The 22,813-nt window shown below is 44.3% G+C and overlaps 1 protein-coding gene across 1 annotated transcript in view; it reads right to left on the reverse strand.

Annotated features, from left to right (window-relative positions):
* Nucleotides 1–22,813, reverse strand: part of TRMT6 (tRNA methyltransferase 6 non-catalytic subunit) — a 742,618-nt gene that overhangs the window by 557,895 nt on the left and 161,910 nt on the right. Inside the window, exons 3-4 of the mRNA XM_044056438.1 lie at nucleotides 18,504–18,627; nucleotides 17,330–17,354 (exon numbers count right to left, since the gene is read on the reverse strand). Of these exons, the coding sequence (XP_043912373.1) occupies nucleotides 17,330–17,354; nucleotides 18,504–18,627 (149 nt within the window). The remainder of the gene's footprint in view (nucleotides 1–17,329; nucleotides 17,355–18,503; nucleotides 18,628–22,813) is intronic.

Here is a 22,813-nt window from a genome sequence, read left to right on the forward strand (position 1 = left end):
TTAATTGATGAGAAGGATAGGCCTCTGTCCAGCATCTCAGTTAAGTATCATAAAATCTGAGGAATGTTTGGAACAAGAGGGTCTAGGCTTTGAGCCTGGTTCCAGGTGCAGAATCTCTTCCATTTTTCTGAGTAAGCTTTTCTGGTGCTAGACCTCCTGGCCTCTAAAATGACATCCATAACTGCTTTAGAGAGAGGTGTTGCCTGTTTGACTAATAAATCTGCCATGCAGCCAGGTTTAGGGTTTTGAGCTGACCGTGCAGGATCTGATTGTTTTGCGGAGTCAGAAGGTGTGGAATTTGAGGCAAAATCCATGGTGGGCCTTGAGCTAGGTTCCTTAACATAGGGTACCAGTGCTGACGTGGCCAGTCTGGAGCAAGCAGGATCATCTGTGGTTTCTCATCTGGCTTTTAGGAGTACCTTTGAAAGGAGAGGTAGAGGCGGGAAGGCATAAACTTTTAGGTTCTTCCAGATGAACAAAAGAGCATCCACTTGCCATGCTTGTTTGTGATAAGTCCTTGTGCAGAATTTTTGTAGTTGGCAATTCAGTGGGGAGGCAAAAAGATCTATATCTGGGCATCCCCATTTTTACATTACCATGTTGAATCCACGTGGATTCAATTTCCATTCGTGTGGGTCCATGATATTTCTGCTTAGATAGTCTGCCAGAGTATTTTTCTTTCCTGGCAGGAATTGTGCTTGCAGATGAACTTGGTACGTTAGAGCTGTGTTCCACAAGGTCATGGCTTGCCTGCATAGGGGGTAAGAATGAGTGCCCCCTTGCTTGTTTATGTACCACATTACTGTGGTGTTGTCTGTCTTTATTTGTCCTGGAAGCAGAAGGTCCTTGAAAGCTGTTAGGGCATTTTGCACAGCCAACATCTCTTTTTGATTAATGTGAAGATGCATCTGGTCTGTGGTCCACTTGCCCTGAATGCATTTTCCTGCCATGTGTGCTCCCCAGGCGTAATCCGAAGCATCTGTTGTTAGAGCCTGCCTGGCTGTGGGTAGGGTGAAAGGCTGATCCTTGTTTAGGTGACATGCCTGTGCCCACCATCGAAACTCCTGTTGTAGGCAGGGAATCAGTGGTATTACTGCTTCTAAACTGTGAGAATGCAGAGTCCAAACACTTTTTAGGTACCATTGTAGTTTCCTCATATGCAGTCTGGCATATGGTATTAGTAGTATGCAGGATGCCATGAATCCCAGGGCCTGCAGAATTTTTCTTGCAGGGAGATGGGACTTTTTTGCCAGTGCTTGAAAATATTGAGTTAGTTGCACCTGCGTGTCTGGCGTGAGGTAAGCCATCTGGGCCGTTGTATTTAAGCTGGCACCCAGGAATATAATCTGTTGAGAGGGTACTAGTTTTGACTTCTTTTCGTTTACTGTGTACTCTAGAGAAGTTAGCAACCTTTTTACAAATGCCAGATGTTGTAGAAGAATGTCCTTTGTCTCTGCTCGAATGAGGTAGTCATCCAGGTATGGATATATTTGAATTCTTTTTTGTCTGCAAAATGCAATTACTGGTGCCAGGCACTTTGTGAAGACCCTGGGGCATTAGATAAGCCAAAGGGCAGTGCAGAGAATTGGTAGTGCATTGTACCAGCTTTGAATCTGAGGTATCTTCTGCAATTTTGTCTGATAGGGACATGCAGGTATGCCTCTTTGAGGTCCAGAGTAACAAGCCAAGCGGTCTTGCTCAGCATGGGTAGAAGCTGCTGTAATGTCAACATTTTGAATTTCGGAATATCCAGGTAAGTATTTAGAATTGAAAGGTCTAATATGGGCCTCCAGGCCTTCTCCTTTCTGGGGACCAGGAAGAGTCTTGAGTAAAATCCTTGTCCTTGTTCCTGCTGTGGTACTTTTTGAATAGCTCTCATGTCTATGAGGGCTGAAATTTGTTTCTGTGCCTCTGCCCATTGATTTTGTGGCAGTTCTGGCATTCTTTTTAGCCTTGGTAAAGTATGAAAGTGGAACCTGTAACCTTGAGACACAATATTTAGAACTCATGTCTTGGGTGATTGTTTGCCAGTTTTGAGAAAAAAGTGCTACTTTGTCCCCCAAGGGGGCTTCCAAAAGGGAAGTGCTTAGCGTACGAAGGGGAAAGTCATTGTGACTGTTTCTTGTATGGTTGAGACTTGTCCTCACCTCCTTTTGGGGTTGAGGTGCCCCACTGTCGTCGTTTGTTTGAGCCTTGGGGTTGAGATCTGCCTCTTGGGCGTCTGTATCCGCCTCTCTGTGGTCTGTCTGACACTGATAAGGACCAATTTTTTGTAGGCCAATTTCTGCTAAATCGAGGTGGCTGTACCTGTAAGAAATCCTTGACTGTTTGCATAGATTTAGCTTTATCCTCCATTTTCATTAACACTTCTTCTTCTGCCTTAACACCAAACAAGGTATCATGCTGTAAAGGAGCATCCAATAATTTTGCCTTAACATGATCAGGTAAACTCTGTTCTTTTAACCAGGCATGCCTTTGAATCACTGAACCTGTAACTGCGGCTCTACAAGAGGCCTCTAGAGAATCAAAACCACATTGCAGAGTATGTTTTCCCACCTGTTCAACCGCATGCAATAAATCCTACATTTCTTTACAATCAGGAGCTTCTGAGCTTGCAAGCATTTTCTGTTTTAATTGAGCCATTAAATATTGTAGGTACTTAAGCATGTGAAACTGTCAATTTAAAGCTCTTACTGCTAAAGTTGCAGATGTGTATACTTTCTTCCCCCATCTATCCGAAGCTCTGGAATCTCTGTCAGAGGGTACTGGATTTTTTGCAATGGAAGCCTTAACCCCTTTTAGACCCTGGGAAATAGTTTCTGGATCAGCAGAAGGGTTTTTATAAAGAAACTTGTGAGAGTCAGGGACTCTGTAGTACCTATCTGGCTTGGCTGATGCAGGGGGCAAGGAATCAGGAGATAAGCTGGATTCAGAGAACACATCATCCACAATATCTAGCACAGGTGGAATAGCCAGGGGCCTGTGCTGAGGCAATAGAAGAATCAAAGAAAATGGAAACCTGATCAGAGGAATCATAGTCTGAATCCTGCCTAGGCCTTTTCTCAGGAGGGGGATGGGAACCCCGGATTAAAGTAATGAGGTCTTCGGCCATTTTAAGCATCTGTTTCTTAGGCATGGAGGCTTGTCCTGGAGAATGCTGTACTTGTTTTTTTGTCTTTAGTGGTACTTTTGTCTTGGCTGTAGTTTTAATAGTAAGTTGTGAAGGTCTGAAAACACCCTCAGAAGCTGATGCCTGCTCAGCGGCTCCGGACTCATCTGAGGGATTAGTTTCCGTAGGCCCAATACCTTGAGATTCCAGAGACCTAGTTGTCTCCACGTGGGAGTCGGAGGCAGCCTGTGGCTCTGAGGTAGCGGGTGTCAGGGGCTGCGAAAGCGCCTCACTGAGAACCGGCGGCTGGCCTAGAAGAGGCTTCATCATCGGTTTTGGACCTCTGATGTCTGTCTTTATCCTTATCCTTGCGTTTTTTCGGTATTGCGGTCGTCGGTTGATCCGATGGCATTTTATAATTGAACATTCGGCCAAAGTAGTGCAATGCAAATTCAAAACGCCTTTTAATAGTACGCTTGTTAAATCTAGCACAAAACCGACAACTAGTGTCGTCGTGATCAGGGCCTAGCATGGATACAGTAAGAGTGGAAGTCCTTATGAGGTATTTGTTTTCCACAAGAAATACAATTATTAACTTTTTCTGACACCGGTCTGAGGCAAGAAAAAAAAAAGTTTCCCCAACGGGGTACTTGGCTTTACTGAAGACTTCGAATCTGAAATTCGACTTTGAAAATCTCAGGAGTTGACCGACCGGCACTTGCGAACTGCTTCTGCTTCGGGCACTGCGCGGCAAGAAAGATTGAAGAAAATAGCGTCGGATGCATCTTATATACCCCTGGCACACTGACGTCAGGGAAGAAGCGACAGCAACCGACGCCGGAACAAGACTTTGGAACACTGGCCGACTGCGGGACCACCTGGCGGCAGGATAACCCTTAGTGTGATGACTGCAGCAGTGTAACACGATGAACATCTTTGAACGTTTTGAATGGAGATCACAGTACAGCGGAGAACAGGAAATTTACCATTTTCCTCACTGTAGGGCAATCTCTGAGTATATTTAGCAGTAGGGGGGTGCAAGGCCCCCCCCCCCTGCAAAAACGTAGAAAAATATTTTTTTTGCTTTGGCGTTTGTTTTTTTTTTTTTTTTAATTGCGTTTTTGAAGTTTCAAAACTTTGATCTTATGGTCTCAGACATTTGAAGTTCGAACTTCTAGCTTCAGAAGACCACCTAAAAATACAGACAGATGCAGACACACACATGGACAGAGACAGACACGCACAGACAGACAGACAGACACGCACAGACAGACAGACACGCACAGACAGACAGACAGACAGACACACAGACACACACACACACAGACACAGACACAGACACAGACACACACAGACACAGACACAGACACACAGACACAGACACACACACAGACACAGACACAGACACAGACACAGACACAGACACAGACACACACAGACACACACAGACACACACAGACACACACAGACACACACAGACACACACAGACACACACAGACACACACAGACACACACAGACACACACAGACACACACAGACCTCTCAACTGTCCATATTTTTGTAAAATCCCCAGATCTTTGCCTCATATTTTTGTGGTTTTCTGGCAAGTTACTGGGATGATCTGAGGATTGAAGTCACCAAACAATGACATACATTTGAGTTTCGGACTTCAAATCCTTCAGAAAATGTTTATAAACAGCAATATTTAAAATCTGTCCCTATTTTTGGATTTTTGTCCCCCCATTTCATCAGGCTTTGTCCAGATTTCTTGCACTTAGAGCTTGAGAAGTATGGCATACACACACACACACATCCATATTATATATATATATATATATATATATATATATATATATATATATATATATATATATATATATATATATATATACATATATATATATATATATATATATATTTATATATATATATATACATATATATACATATATATATATATATATACACACACACACACACACACACACACACACACACATACACACACAGACATTAAACTATTGTATACATAATACACGTGTGTATGTATAAGTTATTGGAAATGCATATTTTCCACATAAGTTATTGGAAATGGAAAGTAAATTTATTTTAAATTTTAGAACACTTGAACCTACGGGTTTGAATTTAGATATTAACTTAAATGTGCAATTTGTTATATGTATTTCTTGTGGATGAATGTTACTTTAAGGGTTGTATATTCACTTGATTGCTTGAATTGTGTGGTTTGTTAAGAAATTGTGCAAATGAACTGCTGGGTGTTTGTAAATCTATTCCTCTGAAGGCACTTGTAGCAGAGGTACCAGAACGCCATTAAATTCTAAGCAGATTTTGTAGCTCCGTTTGGTTTGTTATATTTATTTTGTTTGCTTTGTTGCATTGTCTATGCACATCAAACGTGTGCAGCACCTTCTCACTAGCAAACTGTGGAGAAGGGGGAAAAAGTGGGCAAATGAATAGCCTGATTAAGGGACAACTCCTTTACCTCTTGGGCACAGAAGAAGGATTTGAATGAAGGAACACTCTCTGTCCTTATGAAAAAACAAAAAAGGAGGGCAAGCTACAAGGGCTTGAAGCTCAGACACCAGTCTGGCAGAATTAAGGGCTAACAAAAGAACAGTCTTCCAAGAGCAATGCTGCAAGGAAGCAAACTGCAGGCTCAAAAGGAGCCGGAGTTAATTTTTCCAAAACAAAATTAAGATCCCAGAGAGGAGGAACAGGCTTCCTGGGAGGCCTAATATGTAGGATGTCTTTAAGAAATTATTTGACTTCAAATCTAGAAGCTCAAGGACCTGATAAAGGCAGATAAGCAGAGACAGTTGTTAAGTGGGCCTTAATGGAAGAATAAGCCAAACCAGCATTGAACAGTTCATACACAAGAATAACAACAAAAACATCCACAGATTGGTGTTTCTCGTAACCTGGATGCACTAACAGAAAACCCCTTCCATTTGGATGAGTAGGATTGCCAAGGAGTCTATGTGGAATCAAAATCTAATCACCCACAGTGTCAGTTAAAGAGTGGACAGGTGGGAATGGATGAGAGATTCCTTGTCTTGTCCAAGTAGGTGCAACCTGTGAGGTAACTTGTGATGATTACCCATGACTAAATGCAGTAGAGAGAACCAATGCTGTCTTGGCCAAAAGGGAGTCATCAACAAGATTTGGGGAGAATCCTGTTGAATTTCATTTTTTGGAATGAGAGGAAGGCGAGGAAAGGCATAAAGAAACACCCCCTTCTAAGAAAAAGAGAGGGCGTCCACCTTCTAAACCAGAGAACCTGGAACTCTGGCACAAAATAGAGGAAGCTGTCTGTTCAGAGGGGAGTCAAAGATCCCAAGGAGTACCCAACTGGTGGACAATGTCCAGAAACACATCCCTGTGAAGCATCCATTTGTGGTATTGAGTTACGGACCTGCTTAGAGAATCTGCCACAATGTTTTGACCGGAGGGAATGTAAACTGCCTGAAGAGTCAGTTGATATTGAACAGGCAAGCTCCCATACTAGGAGTGCCAACTGGCAAAGAGGATAGGAAATTGCACCCCCCCCCCAACACACACACACACATAACTGTGGTATTGCCTGTAAACGCCTTCAGAGGTCCTGCGGAAAAGAAAAAATGAAAAACTGTAAAGCCTGTAGAAGAGCCCTCATTTTCTTTAGCATCAATGTGTTGTTCCTGTTGATAAGGTGTTCCAACCCCCTGCACCTTTAGGGAGCCAAATGTTGCTCCTCATCCCATGTCTAAAGCGTCTGTGAACAGCTCCTTAGAGGGAAGAGGTGGAGGAAAAAGAAAAAAAAAAAAAAAAAAGAGAGACCTCGACAGAGTCAACTGCAGAATCCACCACTTAAGTGCCTTCTTGAGACAAGGCAGAAAAGGAACTACAAATTCAAGGGGAACAGCATGTTGAAGCCAAACTGATTTCAGAAACCACTGAAATTTTCCCAAGTGGAGTTTGGTTAGAGGGAGCATAGGAACAGTGGAGGCCATGAATTCCACAACTCTCAGAAATTCTCTGGCTATCAGTGAAGCCAAAGGAAGAAGAGATTGAGAAGGAGATGAGAGTTACGGTCTTGGTGGGAGGCACGGATGCCAGCATAGACACAGTCTGGATTCTGCACCCCAGAAAAACACGATTCTGAGGAGTCTGAAAGGACTTTTGAAAATTTAGTGAACCCCAGGCTTCACAGAAGGGAAACAGTAAAATTAAGACTTTGAAATAACGTCTCTGTAGAGGATGGCTGAAACATGAGGTTGTCCAAGCAGGGAAAGACTTGGATCTCCTGTAGCCTGCAAAAAGCAATCAGCAAGGAGCAAGGCATTTGGTGAATACCCTTGAGGCAGTAGAAAGGCCAAAGTGCAAAGCAGAGAAAAGAAAAAGCCAGAAAGCAACAGAGAAATGTAAACATTTCCTGAAAAGGGAATGAATTGGGATATGGAGATAAGCATCCTTGCGATCCAGAGACACTATACAAGCCCAAGAAAGCAAAAGAGGGAACAAAGTCCGAAGGGATAACATTCTAAAATATCTTCAGAAATGCATTGAGAGAGGTCTAAAACTGGTCCCGAAGTACCCTCTTTCCTGGGTAAGAGGAAAACTCTGGAGTAAACCCCCCCTCCCGTTTTGGGAAGCTGTAACTTCTTGAATAGTACCCAGAGTCAACAGATCCGAAACACCCCTGGAATGAAGGACAGCTGTTTCTGAGGGAGCTGAGGAATTCCCATAAAAGGGGAAGAGATTACCAGACAATGAAATACCCCTGGCAGATAATGGACATAACTCAGGGGTCCTAAGTAACCTTTAGCTAAACAGGGAAAGATAGGAAAAGGCAAAGAAGAATGTGACTGGGAAGAATAGGATAGTTAGAGGACATCTGGTTTACCAGGAAAAGGAGACTTCTGGGGCACAGAAGTCTGAGTAGCCTTTGCAGGAGGAGCTCATTTCTCACCTTTCTTGCCCTTGGGGGGAGGGGGGGGTGAGATTGCCTATGAACAAAATCTGGCCTTTTGGGGTAATTTCTCTGAAACTTGGGTACAGGAGAAGTGGAAACAAGTTTATATTCCTGTAAGGCCTGCCTTTATCCTGAAGAGACAAAGCAGCAGCAGCTTCGCCAAACATGTGTTTATTATTCAGAGGGGCATCCATCAACTTGGCCTTTATATGAGGCAAAGGCTGAAACTAAAGCCAAGAATATCTCCTCATCACAGACCCAAAAGCAGCAGCCCTAGAGGAAGCATCTGCTGCAGCATAACTACACTTGATGGAATGACATGCCACCTGGGATGGAGTCCTTAACAAGGAAAGAGCAGAAGTCTTCTCTTCAGAGTCTCAAAGATCAGAAATTGCCTGACAGGCCTGTAAACGAAAAGCCAACATGTACCTGGGCATATGGGTCTGATAATGGACAGCCCTGAAAGCAAAAGTAGAAGAGGTATAAAACTTTTTCCCTAGCCTTTCTATGGCTCTTCTCACTTTAACAGAAGGCAGTAACTTAAGAGAAGGAAGCAACTGAACTGGCTTGTCAGAAGCCACAAATACCACCACGGGGTCAGCAGAAGGGTACTTATAAAGAAATTTGCAAGTCCTCAGGCACCCTGCAGAATCCATCAGGTTTCTTGGGGGCAGGAGGCTGGGAGTCAGAAGCCTTAGAAGCATTAGAAAAGGTATTCAACAAGGCACAACAGGAAGGACAGCAAAATGTCTGGGAGAATTAATCTGCAGGAGCTAATACCACCTCTTCTGTACTTCAGAAACCGGAGCACAATCTCATCATTCTAGAGGTTGTGTCCCGAAAAGAAATATCTTCAAAAGGAGTATCAGGACTAGTGGAGTCCTCTTCCTCAGACCCATAATCTAAAGAAGGAATTCTGAGAGGAGTATACAGGAGATTCCACATCTGAATTCACCTCCTCCTCAGAGAAATCCTGTTCTCCAAGTCCTTTAAGGGGATTAGAAGAGCAAGGAGGAACTGGAACAGAAAAGTACAGTTTTGTACCTACCATAAATGTAGATGTTCGATAGATATGCAACTGCAGTCATAACATATGGGTTGTCCTGCCTCAGGCAGCCCTCAGTCGGCCGGATTCCAAAGTCTGGGTCCGACGTCGGCTGATGTTGCATTTCTCTCCGATGTCAGAGCGGCTGGAGTACATAAGCATCAGCCGACGCCATTTTCTTCAGTGTTTCTTGCCCCAGATGCCAGGAGCCCTCCAAGGAAGGCTGTAATCAAATTGGAAGACAAAAACAGGATTCCAGACAAATAAGTAAGCAATAAACAGATACACCATAACAGATATCCCCAGCTAAGAGAAACAGGGATAGGAGTGGACCCAAGGCATAGAGGGGTATGGAGGGAAGGAAAATCCGACTGCAGTTGCATATCTATCGGACATCTACATTTATGGTAGGTACAAAACTGTACTATGTCCTTCAAGAATGCAACTGCAGTCATAACATATGGGTTGAATACCATAGCTTAGCTGGGGGAGGAGGAATGCTCTAGGAAAGAGATGGTGTGGCAATCAAACCCTGCAGGACTGCCGAAGCAAAGCCTGCTCTGGATCTGGAATATAAAGGGAGATTGTAGTGTTTGGAGAATGTATGCACGGAGCTCCATGTAGCAGCTTATAGAATGTCTTTTGTAGGCACCCCTCTTAAGAATGCTGTAGAGGTGGCTGTAGCTCTGGTGGAGTGTGGTCTGACATTGGCTGGAACATTCTTCCCATGGAAGGAATAACAAAATCTGATGCAATGTCCAATCCATTTTGAAATAGTCTGTTTGGAAATTGCTTTTCCTTGTACTCCAGGGGCGTAAGCTACAAAAAGCTGATCAGACTTCCTACTGGTCTTGGTTCTGTCCAGGTAGTAGCGAAGTTGTCTGTGAATGTCCAAGGTATGCAACAGTCTTTCCTCTTTGCTCTCAGGATTGGGGAAGAAAGTAGGCAGGTGAATAGCTTGATTTAAAGAAACCCTAGATACCACCTTTGGCATAAAAGTAGGGTTGGTTCTTAAGGAGACCCTGTCTCTGTGAAAGATTATGAACGGTGGTGTTGCCATTAGGGCCTGTAGTTCCGAAACCCTTCTTGCTGAGGTAATTGCCAACAGGAAAGCTGTCTTCCATGATAAAATTGTAAGTCCACTGAAGCTGCTGGCTCAAAGGGAGGTAGAGTCAGTTTTTCTAGGACAAAGTTGAGGTCCCAAGCTGGCACTGGAGCCTTTCTTGGTGGCTTAATGTTCTTGATTCCCCTGAGGAATTGCCTTAACAAAGGATGTGAAAACACAGGCGGATCAGTGTTATATCTAGCTGAGATAGCTGAAGCATGTATCTTTATGGAAGAATATGAGAGTTCATTCTGTAGCATATCTGCCAAATATTCCAGGATGAGTGGGATATTCAATAATGATGCATCATGTCCCTTGCTGGTATTCCAAATGCTGAATCTCTTCCATTTTGCTAAGTAAACCTTTCTGGTGGATGGTCTTCGAGCTTCTGTTAATATCCGCTGGACTTCCTTGGAGAGAGATAGATTGAGGTTATTCATGGGATCTCCCAGGCTGTTAGCTGCAGTGTCTGAAGGTCTGGATGCACTGTTTTGAAGTTGTGTTGAGTCAAAAGTAGGGGCCATTGGGGGAGGGCCCACTTTTTGTTGTGGCATATGCTCCGTAGTAGTGGGAACCAGTGTTGTCTTGGCCAGTCTGGAGCTAGTAGGATCCCCTTGGGCCTCTCTGCTTTGATCTTTAGTAATACTGTGGTCATCAGTGGCAGAGGTGGGAATGCATAGATTTTTAGAAAGTTCCAGTTGAATGAAAGAGCATCTATTTTCCAAGCTTGTGGATGGTATGTCCTTGAACAGAATTTTTGTAGATGATGGTTGAGGTGGGAGGCAAATAGGTCTACTTCTGGCCTGCCCCATGTCGAGGTGAGTTGTGTGAAGATTTTCGGATGTAACCTCCACTCGTGTGGATCTATGAAATTCCTGCTTAGGCTGTCTGCCAGCACATTGTCTTTGCCTGGAACAAACTGGGATTGCAACTGTATGTTTAGGCTCAGTGATTTTTCCCAAAGATTCATTGTCAGTCTGCAAAGGGGGTAGGAATGGGTGCCCCCTTGCTTGTTTATATACCACATCACAGTGGTGTTGTCTGTTCGTATCAGTAGATGGCCTTGCTGAAGTTGTTGTTGAAAGGCCTCGATGGCATGCATTACTGCCAGCATTTCCTTTTGGTTTATATGCAGATGTGTTTCCTTTGGAGACCATTGTCCTTGTATACATCTGCCCTCCATGTGCGCCCCCCCATCCAAGGTCTGAGGCGTCTGTGGTCATGGTCTGTGTTACCTGAGGTTTTTTGAATGACATACCTGTGTTTGCCTGGCTTACCGAGGCCCACCATAGGAATTCCTTTTGTAGGCATGGAATGAGCGGTATGGTTGTCTCTAGGTTGTTGCTGTGCTGAGACCATAGGCTTTTTAGGTACCATTGAAGCTTTCTCATCTGTAGTCTTGCTAATGGAACCAGGAGAATGCAGGATGCCATGTAACCCAGGGCCTGTAGGAATCCCCTTGCAGTCATCTGGGTGAGTTTTGCCAAACCTTTGAAATAATGTGTTAACTTCTCTTGCTTGTCTTCTGTCAGGTAAGCCATTTGAGAGGCTGTGTCTAGATTGGCTCCTAAGAAGGTAATTTGCTGGGATGGCTGAAGTCTTGACTTTTGGAAGTTGACTGTGTATCCCAGAGCCTGTAGCAATTGTATGACATAGTTCAAGTTTTTTGTCAAAATCAATTTGTCGTCCGCTTGTATGAGGCAGTCGTCCAGGTATGGGTAAATTTGGATCTCCTGGAGCCTGCAATGAGCAATTACTGAAGCCAGGCATTTTGTAAATACTCTGGGCGCAGTAGATACGCCAAATGGCAATGCTGAGAATTGATAATGCTCTGGCCCTGCAAGAAATCTGAGGTATCTTCTGCAGCTGTGTCTGACAGGGACATGCAGGTATGCCTCCTTGAGGTCCAGAGTAATCAGCCAAGACCCCTTGCCCAGCATGGGAAGGAGTTGCTGTAGAGTCAGCATTTTGAACTTTGGTACTATGAGAAAAGTGTTTAATGCGGACAAATCCAGTATTGGTCTCCATTGAGTTTCTTTTCTTGGAACAAGGAACAGTCTTGAGTAAAACCCCTGGCCTTGTTCTTGTTGTGGAACTCTTGCTTTGATCTGAGCAAGCAGAGAAATTTGCTTGATAGCCTCTGCCCTCTGGTTTTGTGGTAGGTTTGGCATGCCTTGTTTTCTTGGTAAGGTATGAAAGTGGAACCTGTAACCTTGGTCTATAATGTCCAAAATCCATTTGTCCTTTGTCAATCTGTGCCAATTGTCTGAAAACAGAGATAATTTTCCGCCCAAGGGAGCTTCTATTTGCTCCTTGGTCAGCGGAAGTAGAGGAAAGTCACTTGAGATTGTCCCTGTGGGGCAGGGGAGACCCCTGTGTCACTTCTTTGGTTTGCTATTTGCCATTGTCGTCCCCTGTAAGAACCTCTGTATTGTCCTCTTCCTCGGCCATGCCTGTTTTTACCCCTTTGAAATCTTTCAGGATTAGGAAAGGACCAGTTTTTAGAAGGCCAATTCCTGCTGAATCTGGGTGGTTGAACCTGGAGGAAATCTTTGACCGTCTGAACTGATTTTGCTTTTTCCTCGATGGACTTTAAACACATCTTTGGCATTAGTACCAAAAAGCTTGTTCTTTTCCAAAGGTGCATCAAGAAGTTTTGCCTTAACATGATCTGGTAGAGGTTGTTCTTTTAACCATGCATGTCTACGAATGACCGCCCCTGTCATAGCTGCCCTACATGAAGCTTCCAATGCATCATATCCACACTGCAGAAAGTGATTGCTGACTTGCTGAGAATTATGTACAGCTTCCTGCAAAGACTTCCTGTCTAAAGGTTCAGGAGAGGCCAATGTTTTCTGTAAATCATCTAACAGGTAATCCTGATATTGAAACATATGAAAGAGGCAATTCAGAGCTCTCATAGATAAAGTAGTGGAGGTGTAGACCTTTTTCCCCCATCTCTCTAATGACCTAGCTTCCCTGTTGGAAGGCAAGGGATTTTTGGAGGTGGATGCTGAAACCCCTTTAGGTCCCTGAGAAATAGTTTCTAAATCAACAGCATGGGCCCTAAAAAAAATGAGAATGTGTTTCTGGGACCCTATAATATCTGTCAGGCTTGGCTGGGGCAGGAGGAAGAGTATCCGGGGTAACACTGGAGTCAGAGTATAGGTCATCCAAAACATCAAGCACAGGAGGTATAGCCAGGGGCCTGTGCTGGGGCTTTTTAAGGAAGGTTCGAAGGCGCTTTCTGGAATCAGAATATTCCTGGCCTTGCCACTTAAAATGTTCCCTCATGGTATGCAGAACTTCCCCAAAAGAAATATCCTCAGGAGGGGAGGCTGAGGGGATGGAATCCTCTGCATCAGAGTCCTCATAGGTCTGGTAGGGCTCTTCCTGGCCATCGGAGTGAACAGAGTCCTCAGAATCTTCATCTGAAGGGATAGGGTCAGAGGGTTCAACCCTGGGCCTCTTATCAGGAGGAGGCTGGGATCCTCTCTCAGGATGGGCCTGTGAACCTCTAATCATGGAAATTAAGTCTGCGGCCATAGTCATGATTTGTGTTTCAGGAGTAGGCTGAGGTAAGGCCTTAGCAGTAAGGTGCTTGGTCTTGCTGGCTGCCTTAGCACGTGTGTAGGCCTTAATAGACATGGCCATAGGAGGCCTAGCAGCTCCACGTGCAGGAGTGACCTTATCTACAGCAATGTTCTCGGGCATTTCCTCGGTTTCAGTATCCGGAGGAAAATCTATAACTGGCGTCGGTGTGGCCTCCGGTATCGGAGGTGTCGGTAAAGCGATGTCTTCGGTTCGGAGTGATGAAATAACCGTCTCAGGGGGAACCGGAGCACTCGCGGTAGGTTTTGGTGTGGAGTCTGTGGAAGACGCGGGCCGAGGATGTCGGTCCCGGTCTTTTCGTTTCTTAGGAGTCTGCGATGTCGGAAGTTCTGACGGCATTGTATAAGCAAATTTATCGCCGAAAAAGTCTTCAGCGAACTCCGCCTGGAGCCTAAGAGTGCGCTTATTGAAGCGAGCACAGGCGACACAGGCCGAGACGTCGTGGTCTGGGCCAAGGCAAGGAAGACAGTAAGAGTGGAAATCCTTATGAGGTATTTGTTTACCACAAGACAGACAATTGTTAACTTTTTCAGTAATTTCTGACATCGGCTGAGGCAAGAAAGGTCCCCAACGGGGTACTTAGCTTTTTTGATGACTTCGGATTCGAAGAATACAGGAGCTGACCGACCGGCACTGGCGAACTGCTTCTGCTTCGGGCACCGCGCGGCAAGAAAGACTGAAGAAAATGGCGTCGGCTGATGCTTATGTACTCCAGCCGCTCTGACGTCGGAGAGAAATGCGACATCAGCCGACGTCGGACCCAGACTTTGGAATCCGGCCGACCGAGGGCTGCCTGAGGCAGGACAACCCATATGTTATGACTGCAGTTGCATTCTTGAAGGACATCTCCCTGAGGAAGTTTTTAAAGTTAGCAAAGCATTAAACAACCCCACAGTGAAAATTTGCCATTCACTCTGTGGGTCCTTAGAAGTTAGACTATTCTTTAAGGGGATGTCTGCTTTATAAAAAGTAGAGGGCTCTGACCCCGGATGGCATTCAATAATTGTAACAGGGACTTCTCCGACCAAAGTTGGAGAAACATCCCTAAACCCCTCGGGGGGGGGCAAAAAAAAAATCAGCCGCATTTCCCCCTGAACGTCTGAAGTGGATTACTGCAAGGCCTCCACAGACGTGCCTAAGGTCTGATCCCTACCGGCCTCCAAACTAGTCCTGGCCAAACGATCCAACAATGGAGCCAGGTAAGCCTCCGGACTTTCACTCGCCTTGAGAGAGACATCAGACGGAGGCCGAGCTGCAGAAGAATCCAGCCTAGATTTCTCAGCCTTCATGGACGGCTGCCCTCGCAGTGGGACGTTCCTTCCATTGTGTCTTTAGCTAAGAGCTTGAGATGTTAATTCTCCAGACACAAAACCAAAGAAGAAACCTAGTCTGGAGGATCTTGGGAACAAAGGCCTGTCAGACTGAACAGGACATACAGTCGTGGGAGGCACTGAAACAAAACAAGCATTTCTCGTGACAGTCTTTATAGGGAATCAGTCTCCCACACTGGCATTAACTCTTCTTGAATGACATGAAACCCCACAAGCAACACAACATTAAAAAATATAGACAAGACACAATAAACCCCAATAGGGAAATTATCTGCAATGGCTTGATGAACTAGCAACATAATGGGCATTCAGATGAACAATCCAATGACAGCGTTTGGACTAGTGGCAAAGATGTTCTGTGGGCGGTACACCTGGGTGTCACCTTTGTGCTCTATGCTATGCGAGGAGCATGTGTGTGATGTACGGCATACCTTAAAGCAGCAAAAATTTTGGTATACTGGCTGGATGTTGGGCCACCCTTGGCAGGAGATCCCTACTGTAATGAATGCTGCAATAGTGAAATGGAAAGACATGTTTAAGTTATGGGGGGAGGGGGCATGAAATACTGACAGGTATGAAAAAAAAAAATACAGTCTTTTTTCAGCTGGGTACGTGTTAATGATATATGGCGTTAGCTAGATCTATGTTCAGTGAATGCGTATCCATAAAGTGAATGTCAACCACTTTAGTATATACATACACAGCAATGCATTATGTGTTGTAACAACAACAAAAGGCGGACATATACTATTGATCTGTGTAGAAGAAAATGCAAGAAGGATTTTTAGCTAGAGAAAGCTGTTACTGTTCTAGAACTGAGAAGGTGTCCTTCTCCTCCTCCTTTAAAATGTAAGTTTTCCAGAGAATAACAAAAAACTGAGAACACCACCAGGTGAAGCTTTCATCACAGAACTGAAAAAGACAGCTGGGAATGGCTCCCTCCAGACTGCAGAGAAAACATATACCCTTCTGACTCTATTGCACTGTCTATGGAGTCCTCAGGGCTTAAACAGGCATAATCAGTTGAAGGATACTAACATCTGAGGGAGAATTCCATGGGAATGAGGCTTGTGGAATCTACAGGAAGCTAAATAAAAGTAAAAACTTGTGAAAATGATCTGGTTGATATTAACTATGTTTCTTCAAAAGAAATATCAGAGTACATTTTCATTTTGGTTTGAAAAGTCTGAATTTGAACCACTGGAAAGGCAGATATGGTATGAGTTTGTGAAGGTCGGGAAGTTCACAAGTGTGTTTCTGAAACAAGTTAACCTCTATGTGGTTTTGCTTGCATCCAAGCCATTTTTAGTAAGAAAGCATACCTGCTGAAATATTTTCTTAACTGAAATTTGAAATGAAAGGATTAAGGGTGTTAAAACTGTGAATCTAGCTATTCTGTGTGCTTCCAATGAGTTAAAAATTCTCACTACTACCATTTTTCATTGGGAATCTGAATACAGAGAAAAAGGAAAGCTTTACTAAACTGATGGATCAGGAGTTTAAGTGTTTTATGCAGGAGGGAAAGAGCCCTACATCCCCCAATGTTGAGGGTTATGTCATCCACTGAACCTCCAGCAACTTTATATATACTGACTCTGAGATAATCTAACTGCAAGCAAGGCTCCCATAAGAAAACGCACAATGGAACCAAACAAAACACCAAAAAAAGACCCAACAGGATGATAGAAATCACTGACAGTACTAGAACCAAACAGCACCGCTGCTAACAGTCAGAAATGAAGTGAGCCACAACAAGGAAATGTAGACGAAAACGTTAATAACAAATATCCACAGTCGTTCCCAACATTCCTTGTAACGATCAATCCCAGCCTGGGAAGGTCAGAGCTTACATACAGTGTTGTTCTTTCTTGCTTTCAGAAACCAGTCTATGCAACATCCCTTAACTCCTTCAGCACTTTTTTTTTTACATTCAGTCATCTGTTAATACACATGCAGCTTGATATTAGAATGCAGTTGTGAAACACTCAGAACTACAATAAGTAATTGTGATTTGCATAACTATGCATCTATACGACATAACATTTTTAACATGAACAAATATTAAATAATTCATCAAACAAGTTTGTGAAGAGATTGTAAGTTAATATGCATTTTGTGAAGAATAATCATGAGAAATACATTTTTCTCTAACACAGTGGTGTCAGTGTTTTCTACCATCCTCTTGTGAAACACTCCCATAGCTGCACTGCTCTGCAATTCCAAATGCCAACAATGCTACTGCCCTCAAAATACACTAGTAACTGCATAACAAAACATCTCTGAACTAGCAACAGCACAGCTCTATTAACTTACTAATACTTACACTGTTATGGGAATGTTACAGTATTATTCTTCTCAATTAAAGATAAAGTCAATCAAGGCACTTTGATAAACTGTAAACGTGAAGTACAGGCATTCAACCATACTGGCATAACCCACAAGTGCACACATGTGGACACTCACATGCATGTACACACACAGAAAATAGTGAAAAAGTGTAGTGATAAAAAAATAACCAAAAACAAAAATATCTAAAGACAATAACATCAAGCATACTGTTGTACAATACCTATGTATGTGTTTGTACAAACACAGAGAAATGTAGATGTTTTAGAGTGACGGAACACAAATGGTCCATCAGCAATTGTACCAATGAGCACTGGGCTTGAGGATTTGCTCCCTTCCCCACTGGTATGCAACCGCAGAATTAGTATATAAAGAAATTGAGTATCAAGAAATTGGTTAAATGAAATTAATACTGCATCAGAACATAAGCAGTTTTTTTAGTAGTTCAACCAGAAAGCTACAGCATGCTGGTTTTTATAATGCAATCTCAAACTCGAGTGGGAGAAACATGCACATCTGGTGTATACTTTTGCAAAGTGAAAACACAGCCTCCCCCTTGGGTTTGAAAAATACATTCTGGCAAGGATTTGAGAGGTGATAACAGTCACACTCATGAAGAGGTTTGAAGATATAGGCCATATCATGAAGAGGTTTGAAGATATAGGCCATATTCAAAAACTGACTGCAAATTAAGTACAAATACAACGGCAAGCATAAACTTTACCCATTTGTTTCTGAAGTAACACAATTTGTAAGGAAGTCACTTTGGAAGAAGCCCCTGGAATTATTACTTTATTTGACCTTTCCATCATCTCTCTATAAAGGCAAACATTCAGGTTTCCTAAATAAGTACAGTTATTATTATTCATGAGAACTACTGTAGCAATGAAGAAAAAAAATGAAATTTTCACACCCAGATTGCAATGAGGCAGTTCATGCCTCAAATGGATATAAACATTAAATTCCTGGAAGTAATAGCAACATATCTATTTTTACCTCTCCTTTCAGTCCTTTCTCCTTAAGGGCTTCAATATCATCTCTTGTCAGCTTCTGTGACTTTCCATCATCAACAATGTTCCGATTATCTGCACCAGCTGCCTTAACATCTGTTGGAAAAAAAGATATAATGCGACCTTAAGTATACACAGTTTAAACAAGATCAATTACAAGAAAATCTCAACAGAAGAAAAAATGTACTATTACTTGGTGACAACTAATGCGATTAATGGGAAAACAAACCTCAGCACTCTTACAGTCAATGTTTCAAAAAAAAAAAAAAAGAAGTTAGGTCTTACCATAACGTTCCATCTGAGCTGTTGATCTTCTTCCACTCATCACTGATGGGTTCGGTTCAGAGCCCTCTGAACAGAGTCTGCTTTATACCAAGTTTGTATGCACCAAAAACTCTCGAGCTAAGTTGCTGCCCACAATGCCCTTCACTCAATTACCTCAGAGTTTGCATGCAACATAGAGAAGAACCAGAAAGTCAGAGGGCATCTCTGCGCAGAACCCTGAAACACCACAAAGACCCAGAATATCCACCAGGAGCCTTTGGTGGGGGTCAGTGGGAGGGTGTGATGACTGGAAGAAGATCAATAACTCAGATGGAACGTTATGGTAAGACAACTTCTTTATCTGAAGTTGTTAATCTTCTTCCTATTCATCACTGATGGGACAGAATCCCAAGCTACTTGGAGAACCTGGGTGGCCCTTATGGAAGAACATTCCTGAGAACAACTGAACCAAAGGCCACTCTTCCCTGGAGATCAGATCCAAATTTGTAATGCTTGATAAATGTATGGGATTTAGCCCAAATGGCAGCTGCACAGATGTCATCCATGAAGGCCCTAGAGTGGAAGACCAGCGATGCTGCAATAGCTCTAGTTGAGTGAGCTTTGATTTGACCAAGCTTAGATTCATTCGTAAGCGAATATGAAAAGCTAATGCAATCTCTGAGCCATTTTGACAAGGTAACTTTCGATACTGCACCTCCCATTCTAGGGCCCGCAAAGGAAACAAAAAGTTGGTCCGACTTGCGAAAGGACTTAGTTCTGTCCAAGTAGAAACATAATTGTCTATGAACATCCAACGAATGTAGGCATTATTCTCCCTTGTTTGAATAATTTGGAAAGAATACAGGGAGCTCAATGGCCTGATTAATAGAGAAGTCGGAAACCACCTTGGGAAGAAAGGATGGGTTAGTACGAAGTGATACTCTGTCCTTATGGAAGATCAGATAAGGGCTCTTGATACACAAGGCTTGCAACTCAAGGGTGGCCTAATGGTTAAGGTGTTTGCTTTACAAGCACAAGGTGCAGGGTTTGAGTCTCACAAGGGATAATTGGCTAGGCTTACAATGGCTCACAAGGCAGTTAGCTTAGTACTAACCTATGAACCTATATTAGTCTAGCTGAAGTGACCGCCACCAGAAATAAGGATTTCCATGACAGGAATTTTAGATCACATGTAGCCGCTGGCTCAAAAGGGGTAGACAGACTGGAGAATCCGGGAGAGATTCCATGCCTCCACCAGCTGTCTGATGGGAGGTCTGCTATGGAATATGCCCTTGAGGAAGGTCTTGCAAAATCGGGTGAAAATAAGCGGAACTCCATCTTACCCATTATGGAAGTTGGAAACAGCTGCTAAATGGACTTGAATGGTGGAAGCTGATGTACCATTGTCGAACAGCTCAGCAAGATAATGAAGAATACTAGCTACAGGAGCTGAGAACGGATCTAGCTTTTGCTTATGTGACCAAATAGAGACTCTCTCCCATTTGTCCCTGTAATGTTTTCTGGTGGATGGTTTATGTGAGGCCAGGATTATATCACAGACAAAAAAAAGGGTTTCCTGCCTGGCAACTAATGGAAGTGGAGAAACCAAGCTGTCAGCTTGAGTGGGCAGATTCGGGGGAGTCAGCACTTGAGGGTGAGATATGAGGTCCTGACGAGAGTCTAGGATCCAAGGAGGTTGCAACAGATGAGGTCAGAGGAAGGGAAACCACACTTGAGGCCAGAACGGGGCAATGAGGATCACTTTGCTTCTCAACCGAATAGCTTTCTTTAGAAAAAGAGAAAATCGGGAATCGGTGGAGGAGCATAAATGAGACCTACAATCGTGAATCAAAGTGTCTCTTGGTGACTCCCTGTGAGGGGGAAAGAGGGCAAAGTAGCTGCTGCATTTTGTGTTTGAGGGGGAGGCGAAAAGATTGTACCATGGCTGGCCCCAATGGCTGAAGATTTCTGCCATCACACTCGGATTGAGAGACCACTCGTGAGGACGGAGGATGCATCTGCTTAGTCTGTCCGCAATCACGTTGGAGCTCCCTGGAATATGCATTGCGGTTGGAAGCTATCGCCCACTGCCAGATTCTCATGGCTTTGCGACATAGGGGGTATGATATGATCCCTCCCCGTTTATGTACCAGACAATGGAAATGTTGTCCGACTGGATAGCAATCATTCTGGACAGAAGAAGCTGGTGGAAAGCTTGCAACGCCAACAGCACCATTCAACTCCAGGACATTGGCGTGCAAGTTGACCTCTATACTGGACCACGTGCCCCGGACTGACTTTCCCTGGAAGTGCCCCCCCCTATCAGGGAAGCATCCGTGGTCACTGTGGCACTGGGTTGGTGATCTTGGAAGGGGCAACACCAAAGATTTTTGTTTGTACTCATCCAGAGGAGATCTTGTTTGCAGGTGTTGGTGATGAGGATCTGTGAGCTCAGGGGGTGAAGACTGGATATCCACTGGGACTGAGGGGGTGAAGACTGGACATCCACTGGGACTGAAGACGCCATTGTAGCAGTCTCATGTGTAATCTGGCTAGGGGTACAATTGGGATGGCTGCAGCCATAGACCCCAGAGCCTGGAGAACTTCCCTTGCAGACAACTTTCTTTGACAGAGTATCACTTGAACTTGTGCCCTTAATCTCTGAAGCCTGTGAGGAGGAAGAGAGACCGACTTGATTGAATGTTGAATATTGCCCCTATGAATTCCAACTGTTGTGAGGGATGAAGGTTGGATTTTTCCCAGTGGATGGTGATGCCCAGCAACTCCGTTAGTAGTATAGTATATCGGAGGGCCCTGACCAGAAGGCGCTTTGGTGGGGGCGGAGAGGAGCCAATTGTTTAGATACAGAAACACCCGGAATCCCTGAAGTCTCATATGAGCTGTGACCACTGCTAGGCATTTCGTGAACACTCTGGGGGCCATCGAGAGACCGAATGGCAGTGCTCTGAATTGGTAGTGATTGGCTCCCAGCCGGAAGCGAAGGAGACTCCTGGTGCGCTTGTCCATCCTGATGTGGTAATACACATCCCAGAGGTCTAATGAGCACATCCACACACCCCCCCCCCCTGCAGAAAGGGAAGGATGGACTGGATCGTGACCATGAGGAACTTGGCCTGAACTACTGATTTGTTTAGCTGGCTGAGATCCAAAATGGGCCTCCAGTCCCTGGTCTTCTTTGGCACAAAAAGAATCTTGAGTAGAACCCTGATCCGCACTGGTCTGGGGGGACCTGCTGGATGACTCGTTTTTAACATAGCTTTCGTATCTCGGAAGCTGAGTCCTCCCTTTGACTGGATGGAATATCCGAAAGGGATTTCGGAGGTCTTGGATAAGATATTAGGGGAATCTGGTAGCCTCTGATGAGGATTCTCTGCACCCACTGATCATTTGTAATAGAGAGCCATGCAGCTTGGTGCAAAGAAAAACGTGCCTTGACTGCTTCCAGAGAAAAGCAACTGGGCAGCACTTCAGGAGCGCTGATACGGTCTTCCCGAGAAGGAATCTCTGGAGTCCTGATTCCGGGGACCCCCTTTGCTCCGAAAGGGGTGTCTTCCATTATTGGAACTCCCTCTGCGTCTGGGGGCATCCTCACCACGTGCATCGCAGAAAGGACCTTGAGACTTCTTGTGCCACATCTTCCCACTCCTCTGGTTCTTGGAGAAGGAATTCTGCAGTTTGGAGAAGCGTAGGCCCACAGCAGACAAGGTCTTCTCATCCTGCTCGCAAGCCTCTAGACCAATGGGGTTGATCTGGAGGAGAGAGTATTTTATCTGATCTCCTAGGGATGGCCTCAATGGTGACAGGGTTCTTCCACACCCGCTGCACAATGAGCTTGACCAACTCATCGGCGGGTGGGGTCACCACCCAAGAAGTAGAGGGCCGAGAGCGGAAGGCTTGCAGGAATATGGATTCCTCCAAGGAAGGATTGGTGGGCTTCCAGTCACCCCTCTGTTTCAAGATTTCCAGGATGCCTCCAAATGAGATATCATCAGAGGGG

The sequence above is a fragment of the Protopterus annectens genome, chromosome 1.part2 (assembly GCF_019279795.1).
Source record: "Protopterus annectens isolate FY-2018-M chromosome 1.part2, PAN1.0, whole genome shotgun sequence".
Lineage (NCBI taxonomy): Eukaryota > Metazoa > Chordata > Ceratodontiformes > Protopteridae > Protopterus > Protopterus annectens.